Below are 12,884 nucleotides of genomic sequence, written 5' to 3' on the forward strand. Positions count from 1 at the left end.
GTCAGGGTTTAAAAACAACCCTAATGTGTTTTTAAATATGGCATACGAATAAGAATATCAGCACTGATTTAATGCATTCCAAGTGTTCAAAGTGCTTCACATGTAAAGCAGGTTCAGACAATAATCTAAACCATGGTTTAGATTATTGTGAATGAGCTGTAGCAAGGCAAGGCTCATGCATTCTCCTCCTCCTCCTCCTCCTTCACATTCAAGGAAAGAGATTGAAAGCTTCTATTTTCACTATTGCATAAACTACAGTGTCAGTTTCCCATTAAGTATAAACTTGGGAAATTGTAGTTTATTCTAACTCTGGTTAGTTAACAAATATCTGAAATCATGGTTTGATCCTGGTTTCTTTGATTTAAGCACAATTAGAATAAACAACGGGTTCAGACGTAACAGAAAACAGGTTTATTCAAAACAGAAAGTGAGCGCTTTTAATCTTCTTTGTTCATAACAGAAAACTGAGATTTGTTCATAACAGAAAACTGAGGTTTATTCAAAATAGAATTGAGCGATTTCAATCTTCTTATTTGTTCTGAAGGAAGAGAGGGGAATGGGAGAAAGTCCCAAGTCTTGCCATTGGCTTGTTCACTATCACCTAAGCCAGAGGTTCTCAACCAGTGCTGCTTCAGATGTGCTAAACTACAACTGCCATCATCATCAGCTACAATTTATTTACAGGTGAAACTCGGAAAATTAGAATATCGTGCAAAAGTCCATTAATTTCAGTAATGCAAATTAAAAGGTGAAACTGATATATGAGACAGACGCATTACATGCAAAGCGAGATAAGTCAAGCCTTAATTTGTTATAATTGTGATGATCATGGCGTACAGCTCATGAAAACCCCAAATCCCCAATCTCAGAAAATTAGAATATTACATAGAACCAAGAAGACAAGGATTGAAGAATAGAAGAATATCGGACCTCTGAAAAGTTTACAGTGTACTGTGCTTGATTGGCCAGCAAACTCGCCTGACCTGACCCCATAGAGAAGCTATGGGGCATTGCCAAGAGAAGGATGAGAGACATGAGACCAAACAAGGCAGAAGAGCTGAAGGCCGCTAATGAAGCATCCTGGTCTTCCATAATACCTCATCAGTGCCACAGGCTGATAGCATCCATGCCACGCCGCATTGAGGCAGTAATTGCTGCAAAAGGGGCCCAAACCAAGTACTGAATACATATGCATGCTTATACTTTTCAGAGGTCCGATATTGTTCTATTCTTCAATCCTTGTCTTCTTGACTTCAAACTGAAGTCAGATAACATTTGTGCTAAAGATTTTGCTATTTATTATGCACCATCTATAATCTTATGTTGGCAGATACCATTGCCGCATTGCTTATTTATTTAGATATATAGCCCATGACACGGAAGTGGGTAATAACCTTAAATGACACTGAAGTGGGGTAATAACCTTAAATGAGTTTTGAAACTGTTTCCTGGGATTCTTTTAAAATTAAGAAGGGCTTCCTCAGTACAAAGATCAGTAATGGCAGTCAAGCTTGCCCCTGCTATCAATGTTTTGCTGCAGTCTGCAGCTATGTGGGAGTGTGACACATGTTCTAGGATTCTCAGCCCATGCAGGGCAATAATGAGGCCTACTAGAGTTAGGGGCAGTGCTCCACATATGTTGACAGTGCAGCCTGAAACATGCCTAGGAATCTTCTATAAACCAAACAATTCCACAAGAGAGAAGCTAGTGTGCAAACGGTTCCCTGACAGTGCACAAGTCAGTTCCCTGACTGCCTAAAAACATATATTAAATGACCGGTTGAAATGAAATAGACAAAATAAATTAAAACACCACTCAAAGCTTAAAACACTACACCTTGGTCACTGAAAGGCAGCTTGAATGTGAAACTGCTCAAATTTTAAATCTCCAAGTAAAGGGGACCCTAACCTTATCCCTCACTTCATGAGGCAAGGAGAGGCATTTGCCTCCGGCGGCAGATGAATTGGGACGCCAGCAGGGTGGCAAGGAGCCTTCTGCCATTGCTATCAGAGCAACTCTTTGGGACTGATCTGGCCCAATCAAACTCTGCAAGAAGTGCCCCTCCTACACTCCTTGCAAAGCGTGCAAGAAACAGAGGGAGAGGCTTGCAAGTTTTAACAATCTAGATGGTTTTAAAAGGGGATTAGAGAAATTCATGGAGGATAGGGCTACCATTGGCTACTGAGCATTGTTTCAGGGGCATGCCCCTGAACACCAGGTGCTAAGGAACACCAATGAGAGTCTTTCCCCGCTTACAGGTTTTCCAGATGCATTTGGTTGGCCACTGAGGGAGGCAGGATGCCTGGCTGAATGAGCCTTTGGCCTGATCCAGCAGGGCTTTTCTTGTGTTCTTATGTTAGTTTTGAAAGGGAGCTGGCCCCCACCAGGGGTATGGGACAAGACAGACAGGATCTTGTGCCTTGCATCATGCACCACAATATCTTGGGCCACCCTGGGGAACAAACAACCACCACTGAGGTCACCTCTCTGTGTGCCAGCCTTTGCTGTCCTAGCTAGAGGCAGAGATAGCAACTTCAAGATGAAGCTCTGTTATCAATGACAGATAATATGACGGGACACAGAGTGATTGCTTTGTGTTGCACTCTGTGGGGAAATTTCTTTTTTAAATGAACATATGTGTTTAATCCATGAATGGTGTGCATTCAGAAATGCAATGTGTGATCTTCCTACATGCTGGTCTTTAAGCGGGTCTCCATCTCCAAGGATTCAGAAACTGCCTCTGCTCTGCCATCTGCATAGCACATTGCAGAAAGTGTACCAGATCCATCTAAGGTTCTTAGAAGAGAACTGCTGGGAAGATACTTTTCTTTATTTCTGTAATTTATTATCTTTAGTCCTTGTTATAGATCATTTCTATGTGAGTCTTCCTGTAATGGAAACTGTGAGAAATGTATCTGGAGTCTTCTAAGCTCTACTACTCCTGGCAATTAAAGATTTTATTTATTGATGTTTTCAGATAATAATAATTGATGCCACACTTGAAACTTGAGGTGCTGCCACCAAGTAGAGGAAAACAGAAGAGGGGGAAAATAGGTAGGAAGAAGAGGACTTGGCTGATTTGTAAAAAAATAAATAAAAATCCTCTGATTATGTCTTCTAGATCCTTCAAGCCTGACTTTGTTCTCATCCGGCAGCACGCTTACAGCATGGCACTTGGGGAGGATTTTCGCAGCCTTGTCATCGGCCTCCAATATGGCGGAGTCCAGAGTGTCAATTCTCTTTTCTCTATCTACAATTTCTGCAGCAAACCCTGGGTGGTAGGTAGTATTCTTTAACTTTATGAGAGGGATCCTTGGGCATCCCCATGCCTGAAGGAACTCCCAATGAAACACTTGTGTCCAAAATTTAAGGACCAAACTACACGTTACATTAGGCATGTCGTTAGAGCTGACCTGTCTATCTGTTCTGTACTAAATAGGAGCCTGTCAGAGCCTGGTGTAGATCAGGACTGTATCATGATAGGGAGGGGGCTTTAACCCTTTGCCCCCTCATTCGATTCTAACATATGAACCTGGTGTAGGCCTTGCCCTCTGCCATGAAATAAATTCTGTTACAGCATGGAATGGCCTTCTTGTTTGTACCCTATTCCCAGCCATAGAATTCTCTCCCTATAGAGGGATGCAGAACCCAACCATATGCTTTTTTAGGAGGCAAAGAAACTTCTATGGAAAAAGTGGTGTGTGGAGTGTTATGAGCTAGCCCCCGCCCCCATCCTTTAGTGTTGTTTTTTATCTGATTTTTATTGGTTTTTTTAATTACTGTTGTATGGATTTTATTAAACCCCTTGACTCTCTAAAAGAAAGGTAGAATAAAACTCTAAAAGTAAATGAACTCCTCAACTACCTCATCTCTGTGTTGAGCATAGTAGAACAGCACTGTGCTACTATTCCCTAACAATATTGGTATTTTAGGGCAAAGGGCGGGGGGGGGCAGGGTATCCCTGCTTCATCTGCCAAGTGTAGGATATGGTGCATATCAACATTTGCAATGTGGCATATTCAGGTGATTCATAGTACAGTAGCGGGCCATCCATATCATTGCAACCAGCTGAGCGTAAGGGAACATGTTGATAAGACTCTTCTTTCTTTCACTGCTCCTTAATAAAATCAGAGGTCAAACTGGCATTTGGCAATAGTACTTGACTTGATTGGATTGGATGTGGGTCAGATATGCATTTCAGCCATGACTTACGTTGCTGAGATCATTCCTGGCAGGGAAAACAGATTTTTTACTATATGGCAGATTATTTAAAAACACAAGTTGCAGAACCTTGGGAATTACTCTGCTGCAGCTATATAGGCTACGAAGTAGATATTAGAAACGAAGAATCCACAATCAGTGTTTTGTTAAACATCTAGCTAAAATTGAAACATGTACAGGGAAAGAAAAACAATCACGGAACAAAATTAATTTTTTTCACATAGACGAATAATTTTTCCATTACTTTGTAGACCTCCGCATTAAGTTCTTTCACATAGAACATGCTTTGGAGGAGTCCACTCTATGATTGTGTTTGATGCCATCTTGAATCAGCAAAGCCTTGTTAGTATTCTATTCTATATGAGACAGGAGGAGGTTATAATAATGCTGACCAGCCCTGCATTGGATGTCACAACTGCACAGAGAATGATGCATGTAATTCCACTTGAGCAATATGTGTGCAGCAAAATTACAAATGTGCAGATTCTGGGATTTGAGATCACATGGATTGAGATCCACACAGGTAGACCCTTATGCAAATGTGATATCCAACATATGATCATTGAGTGCACCCAAGGCAGGGCCTGCTAGTGCAATGTTGAACCACCATCATGTAGAATACTAACATCCATCATGTAGAATACTTACATCTTCTGTTGTGAGCCGCTCAGAGAACAATTTGTTATTGGGTGCTGAGCGGCGAACAAATACAGATTGTTTGTTTGTTTGTTTGTTTACATCTACATAGGGTTCCAGATTTTGCAGCCTGTAAAGAAAAAGATGTTATGTTACGATGTAAAGCTTCTACATAAAGTGATTTTGAATAACCATCCAGGCAACTTCATTTTATGGAGCTTTAATGTTACTGTGATCTAGCTCCTAGAAGACTTTGAAGAGATAAAGATCTCATTTCAGATGCTTTTTTAAAAAAAATTGTCTGTAACTTAAGATTGGTTTAAAGCTAGACGGAAGCTTTATTCCCATTCCAAGTCAATTATCTATATATTAATGCAAAAGCTTCCTGAATGGATTTTCCACAGTGCAAGGGAGTTTACAGTATCTGTTAAAACAAATTAAAATACAACGTAAAGACAAAAAAAATGAAACAGTGTTGTGGGGAAAGCCAACAGACCAGCAAACAAGACTAAAAGCCAAATGAAAGAAATGAGTCTTACAGCCTTATCTGAAAGCCAGTAAGGAGAGGGAACTTCGAGGAAGAGTAAAAGTTAAAATTTTAAAATTTTAAGTTTAAAAAAGTTAAAATATGAAAGCTAAGTAGGAAAGTTTTCATACTCAAAGGTCATCTCTTTGAAAGACATTGAAGCCCTTCTCATGATCGGTGAGAAGAGCTACCCTCTTTTGTGGAGAGGAAGCCCGAAAGTGCTTACCTCTCCGCAGACGATCACAGAGAAGTCTCCGGGTGGGTGGATTGCCCGCCCAGATGAGCGGCAGCTTCCCCAGCCACTCACCTGGCAGCTCCGGAGGCCAGGTGCATGGAAGCGCCACCGTGCAGTGCCCCGCCCCCCCAAACCCAAATAATGCACCACGCAAGTACACAGTGCATTACTGGGAACCCCCCTCCCCCCGAGTGTGCCTGCAGCTGCAGACACCCAATGAACTTAGCCCAGATTTGGGGCGTGCTCGCACCCAAAACCCAGGTTAAGCAGCAGGCTACTTAAGAGGGCTCGCTGGAGCCACTTGGCTCCCGGCGTTTCTCACGCGCAGCGAAAAACAGGCTGGGCTTCCCTAGCCTGGTTTTCGTGGTCGTGAGAATAGCTTCATTGTATCCGTAGGTATATTTATTTGGTGTCATATGCTCACGTGCCGTCTCTGTGCCCCAGTTCATATATTCAGCTGGGAGCAGCACTGGCATAAGAGGAGAGCTGGTCTTGTGGAAGCAAACATGAATTGTCCCCTATGCTAAGCAGGGTCTTCCCTGGTTTGCATTTGGAGGGGTGGGTCTGTGTGAGCAGAGTTGGCTGTAGGATATTCCCCTTAGAGCAGGGGTTCCTAACCTGTGGTACTCCACAGCAGGGGATGATGGGGGTTGTAGTTCAGCAACATCTGGAGTACCTCAGGTTAGGAACCTCTGCCTTAGGGGATGGGGTGATAGCTGAGTGGTAGAGCATCTGCTGGGCATGCAGAAGGTCCCAGGCTCACTCCCTGGCATCTCCAGGTAGGACTGGCAAAGACTCCTGCCTGCAACCTTGGAGATGCCACTGCCAGTCAGAATAGACATTACTGAGCTAGATGGGCCAATGGTCTGAGAAGTGGCACCAGCCTCTCCCCTCCACCAGACAGATAACTCCCAGGCTTCCACACAAGCAGTCAATCATATAGAAGCTCCAGCTGAGCAACATATTCCCTTCCCTTTATGAAACAGGGCTGTTTTTGTATGTTTGACTGTGCCACATAACATCACAGGGGCAAATATGTTTTGGGTTTTTTGCTTGTTGTGTCTGTCCTCCTTTCTTTCACTCTCTTTCACTAACCTCTAACGTGTTTCCTTATGGAGCTAGTCAAAACAGTTTGGTTTTCTTTTTCCCATCAGATGTTCAGGGTTAGAGTGACTAGTTATGAGAAACAAGCTGTCCTCTTTCTACTGCATCAACAACCTGGGTTGCCAACATAATCAATGAGAATATGGAGGGCTGTTTTATTTAGTTTCATCTGCTGATCACCGAGTGAGCATAATGGCAGTTTTCTGCAGTGACACGTTGCTCATGGAAAAATTCTGGATTGTCTCAAACCATTCCTTTCTTTTTAAAAGGAATACTTTAGTTTATTTAGACATGTGGTGACAGCCAACAGTACTTGAGAGGGCACAGAGTCCTGCCACATAATTTCTGCATTTCTTTTGCATCATCAAGACTGGGCACTTTAATTTTCCAGGAGCATTAAGAATTAAATTAAGAATTAAAGTTCCCAGAATTAAACTTTAATGTATTAAGATCTGTGGTCCTGCCTATTCAGCTCCAGGCTAGCAGCAGCACTTTAAGAACAAGATAAGCAAGAGTGTGAAATATAAATGCTAGCAAATGTCCGCATTCGGGTGGTACAAGTGGTACAAATGTCCCTGGGCCCCTGAAGGAGGGTGGGCCCACTGACTAAGAGACAGCTTGCTATCTCCCCAACTGCCCTGGAGGGCAGGGACCAGTATTCCCTCTAACAGAAAATCCCAAATATTGTTCACTACAACTCCCAGCATCCTCAGCCAAAGACCACTGCAGCTAGGGATTCTGGGAGCTGTAGTCAGCAACGTCTAGGATTCCCTTTTACAGGGAACACTGGCAGGGGCCCATCTTTTTCTTGTCCCGAGTCCCAGTCCAACCTTGCTACACCCCTGTCTGCCATAATGATGTATGGGATTATATGGAGGTGAGATGTGTCTAGAGCCAGGGCCTTTGTGTCACAAGGGAGCCTTGGAGACAGGCACAGATTGCATTAATTGCATAATTAATCTATGGAATTTCTTGCCTTGGGATGTGGTGGCGGTCACCAGCTTGGATGGCTCTAAAAGGGGCTGAGGCACATTCATGGAGGACGTCTATCAATGGCTACTAGTCTGATGGCTGTGGGCCATCTCCAGCCTCAGAGGCACGATGCCTCTCAATACCAGTTGCAGGGGAGCAACAGCAGGAGAGAGGACATGCACATACCTCTTGCCTGTGGGCTCCCCTGGTTGGCCACTGTGTGAAACAGGATGCTGGACTGTATGGGCCTTGTGCCTGATCCAGCAGGGCTGTTCTTATGTTCTTATCATTACCACCACCACTACCACAGAGCTCTTTATAGTGGAGAAGGCCCACTCTGTCAGAGGTTCCACTGGATATTTCAGAAAGGGGTGAGCAGGGGGGAGATTAGATTTTCAGCAAGGTTTAAAGGGCTGCTGTTAGATATAACATGCCAACATGCTGTTGGTATTTAAGAGAATGTCTACTTCATTATGAGCCCCACTGCCCATTGAGGTCATCTGGAGATGTCTGTCTCCAGTTGCCACCCACTCAGCTGGTGGCCACACAGGGACGGGCCTTCTCAGTTGCTGCCCTGAGACTGTGGAATGCACTCCCTAATGAAATATGATCTTCTCCATCTCTGACAACTTTTAAAAAGCATTTGAAAACCCACCTCTTCATCCAAGCTTGTTCAGCTTTTTTAATATTTAAGTTTTAATCTGTTTTTGACTTTTAGATTGTCTAAATTGTTTTGAGATTTTTGTCTATATTTTAACTTGTTTTATGTTATTGTTAACTGCCCACTGATGAAAGTTGGGGGCAGTGTACAAGTTTGACAAATAAATAAGTAACATAAAGATTACATTGCAGAACAGCAGTACATTTGTTGAGCATTTGTTGTGGCTACCTGTTTATATCCCACAAAACTATAATCAGCACAGACATGACCGCAAAATCACTTCCCTTTAAAAAAAAAAAATAGAAGGATTTGTGCCTTGGGCATGCAAAATTGATTTCGACTCCTGGCACCCACAGAGCCCTGTGGTTTTCTTTGGTAGTACACAGGAAGGGTTTACCATTGCCTCCTCCCGTGCAGTATGAGATGATGCCTTTCAGCATCTTCCTATATCACTGCTGCCCAACATAGTAGCAGTGGGGATTCAAACCTGCAACCTTTTGCTTGTTAGTCAAGCATTTCCCCGCTGCGGCACTTAAGGTGGTTGGGCATGCTTAGCCAGACCTATTTCATCAATATTCCATGTGCAGAATATTCCATAGACTTGGTCAAGCATTGCAAGAGTGACTTAAAAAAATGAATAAAACTGTTAATTAGGAAAGCACTGCAAGAGTGACTGTAGTGGCAGCCTTCCTCCCTGGTTGGCACCTGAGTTGTTCACATCTCAATATTGTCCCAAGTAGAGCTCTTTACTTTTTAATTCATTTTCAAGGCAGGGGAAGGTCATGCCTGGGGATAACATTGGATGGGGGCTAACTTTGGCCACAGGTCCAGGGGATATCATTAGCCCTATTCAGACATTACGTTGTACATGTGTACATGAGTACAGGTGGCACATGTTTTTGTGGCATGAATGTGCATGTGTTCAATTGAAAACTGTGAACCTGCATGGTACTGATGCTTCGAGTATATTGTGTGAATAACTCTGTATTCAGATCAGGGTACATATGTACACTGTATACAGACTTTATGTGTGTTGAACATAGTGCCTAAAATGAAAGTTAGGTTTGATTAACATCTCAGTCATCTTTCAAATTGCAACCCATTTACTTCTCCCCACAGAATGCAATGAAAGTAATTGAGTCATCCCCTAGCTTTATAGCCCCCAAGGTTCTGCTGTCTAGGAACTGGTATTACAGATGTTTAAAGTTTTAAACCCATTTGTGAAATGGGTATATTAGCCATACTCCAAGTGGGGTAGGACCTCTGTGCTTTGACAAGCTCTGATGACAATGCACCTTCCAAAGTTCACAATGCTGCAGTGTGAGGACAAGCCCTGCTTCAGAGCTCTGTGCTGATCCCTAGATCCACACATTGCATTAAAAGTGAGGAACTAAGTTTTGTTGTTATGCCTGTTTTTTTGGCTGGGAGAAAGTAGTGGGAATATTAGATGTTCAGTTCCCAACCTGATAGGGGACAACTGGGCCTTTCACAAGTGCAGCCCTGCTGATATTAAGCAAACAGGAATGTTCTTGAGTTAGACGCTGATAACCCTGTAGGAATGGATGCATGTGTGGTTTCCTGCTTGTAAAGTTACAGAAATGCTCTTTTGTTTCTTTCTAGTTCTCCCAGTTAATTAAAATCTTCAACTCTCTGGGTCCTGAGAAGTTCCCTCTTGTGGAACAAACCTTCTTCCCAAGCCATAAGCAGATGGTGAGTGCTCTTGGTTTATTTATTTATATGATACAGTGTATAGAGATATGGATTGTGACTCTGTAGGGAGCCGAGGAAACATATAGTATCTCTGGAAAGTAGCAGAAAAGCAGCAGGAATGCAATCAAATTCACTCTCTCCCATCTCATCCTTGGGGAGCATGTGGGGAAAGAGTAAATAGTACATTAAAATAATTCTTGAGTTTTTGGCAAAGGCTTGTATATCTTGAGAGGAATATGTTAGATGAAGATGTCTTCCTGATGTATCTTGGCGGGGGGCGTGTTTCAGAGCTCAAGTCATATTTTGAAAGAAAACATCTGCAAGCTTTGTCCTTCAGAAAGCAACGGTGACTCCAGATGAAGCAAGAGGGCCACCTTCTTTTCTTAAGTCCCATGGGTTTCCCTCTGAAGAAGCATTCACTGAGATTTCCAAGAGGAAACTAGAGAACTGAGCAAGTTCCGCAATGTATAGAGCCCAAGGTGTTTCGTTACTGCCTTGCTTCATACCCCTGGTGAAGGCCTGTCACCAGTGTTCCCTCTAACAGGGATTTCCAGCTGCTGTTGACTACAACTCCCAAAATCCCCAGCTGCAATGGCTTTTGCTTGGTGATTGTGGGAGTTGTAGTCAACAACATGTGAGAATCCTTGATAGAGGGACCACTGCCTGTCACCTTTCCAAACCAAGTGTTGAAAGTGGTGCGGAGGGAAGGCTGAGAGCAGGCTACTCTTATGTCCTTGTGCAGTGTTGCACTGGTGGTACAAACACGCCTGCAGCCTACAGGACTATAATGCACACGGCGGCATTGCTGCTTAAAAGGGCAGTTCTAGTACAGCTTAGCCTTGTGCAATCACAGGTCGTGAGCTACATGCATTGGGAAGTATGTAAGCAATGCACGACCTGTGGTAGCACAAGGGTAAGATGTACTGCAGGTGACAAGTAGGGACTGTGGGCTGAAGGACAGCTCGGTCTTTAGTGATGATGTTGTATGGATACAAGTTGATTATAATAGGTATAAATGTTTACAAATGTTTCTGAGCCAAGGGAATGTACATACACAAGCGTGCGTGTGGATGTGTCTGCATATGTGGAGAGCGTGTGATGTTATTTACATAGGAGCATGAGAAAGGTGATGCTGAGAATGATTTGTTCCCCACTATGTCCTTGCAATTCTTCTGCAGCAAAGGCATGGGAAGTGGGTAGCAGATGGCAGGGAGGGGCCTACTTCTTGCCCCTGATGTATCAGAACAGCCCTTTTGTGCAACGGTGTTGTCAGGTGTGTGTGAGAGGCCTAGAGCAGCACTGGCATGTCTGCACCACCTACATTACACTGTAGAACATGTCAGCCACTATCACTATTGCTGTATTGGATCTTCCCCCAGTAGAAGGATTCAGTACAAATGCTGCCATGCATATAGGAATACATATCTCATATATGAGCAAATTTAGCATCAGTTCTATGTTGTATGGTATTTAGAAAGGTGTGTGTGTTCACATTCATGTGTGTGTTGACATTGAGATGGAGGGGTGGGGTGGGGGAAAGCGGTGAATGATGTTACTTTGGGATTTTCCCAGGACTATTTCCTACACTGGAATTGCTTGTAATTTTGTCAGCTGAGATAATGTAACTTGGGGGTTCCAAACCTTGGGTCCCCAGATATGTTGGACTACAATTCCCATCATGCACAGGGGATAATGGGAGTTGTAGTCTAACATCTGGGGATCTAAGACTGGGAACCTCTGAGTTTACTACTACAGTAGGCTATTTGTAATTGTTTGTTCTGCCTAGGTTTGTCTAGTTTCCCTTTTTTCCCTTTCCCCTTCTGGTACCCTCAACCTTTCAACAACTATTTGGCATGTGAACATTCAACATTAAGCATTTCTCAGCATGAAGGTGCAGTAAGTGGGGAAGCACCACCCATTTAATTTCTGTCATGTAAACAGAACTTTGCCAGAAAAATATAATTCTGCCGCTTGAAAAACTGAACAAACCAAATTTTCCCTTATTATATTAGTTTGCACTTCTTGATCTAATGAACTCTTTTAGCAATTTAGAACTACAAAAACAAAACTTCATATAATACTCTATCGTATATTGTTTTGACTACTAAATAGAACAAGTATTTAAATAGCTGTAAAATGAGCTTGAAGTAATGGAATATAAATCTTGTTTGCATTTTGCACTTGGGAAGTGATCCCACTCTGAATATTATTCTCTTCTCCACCCCCTCCACCCCCAAATGGAATTTGCATGCATAATAATTAGAGAAGGGGCACATACATGACCAACACAAGCTAGATTCTGTTCCCAACTTTGGCATATATTTTCACAGATTTAAAAGAGAAAGAGAAAATGAGAAGTGCCAGGAATGGCAAAACACTGGATGAAAGTGTTAAATACATGTTCACATTTTCCCCCAAGCCAATATTTGGGGGGAAAGGGATTTACAGCAATCTTGTGCATGTTTACTGGGAAGTAATCCATTGAGTTCAACAGGCCTTACTTCAAGATAAGTGTGCACAGAACTGCAGCCTACAGTTGCGATCCTACTCACTTACTTGGAAATAATTCCCATTAAACTCAATGGGACTTACTTCCAAGTAAATGTGCATAGGATTGGACTTCAAATTATGCACATTTACTTAAGAGTACTTAGTAAATATAGGCAAGATTTGGTTGTGAAAGAGAACACGAGTCCTGTAGTTCAACATTTTGTTTCCAACCAAGCATACCCTGTTTCCCCGAAAGTAAGACCTACCCCGAAAGTAAGACCTAGCAGTAATTTCTGATGTACCGCTAATTGCCCTAGTGCATTTTGGG

At 42.8% G+C, this 12,884-nt stretch overlaps 1 protein-coding gene across 7 annotated transcripts in view; it reads left to right on the forward strand.

Moving 5' to 3' along the window:
• The window catches only part of SYN3 (synapsin III), a 304,303-nt gene that overhangs the window by 83,415 nt on the left and 208,004 nt on the right, over nucleotides 1–12,884 (forward strand). For all 7 annotated transcript variants that reach the window (XM_053257382.1, XM_053257387.1, XM_053257380.1 and 4 more), the window contains exons 5-6: nucleotides 3,123–3,279; nucleotides 9,977–10,066. In XM_053257382.1, the coding sequence (XP_053113357.1) occupies nucleotides 3,123–3,279; nucleotides 9,977–10,066 (247 nt within the window). The remainder of the gene's footprint in view (nucleotides 1–3,122; nucleotides 3,280–9,976; nucleotides 10,067–12,884) is intronic.

The sequence above is a fragment of the Hemicordylus capensis genome, chromosome 5 (assembly GCF_027244095.1).
Source record: "Hemicordylus capensis ecotype Gifberg chromosome 5, rHemCap1.1.pri, whole genome shotgun sequence".
NCBI lineage: Eukaryota > Metazoa > Chordata > Lepidosauria > Squamata > Cordylidae > Hemicordylus > Hemicordylus capensis.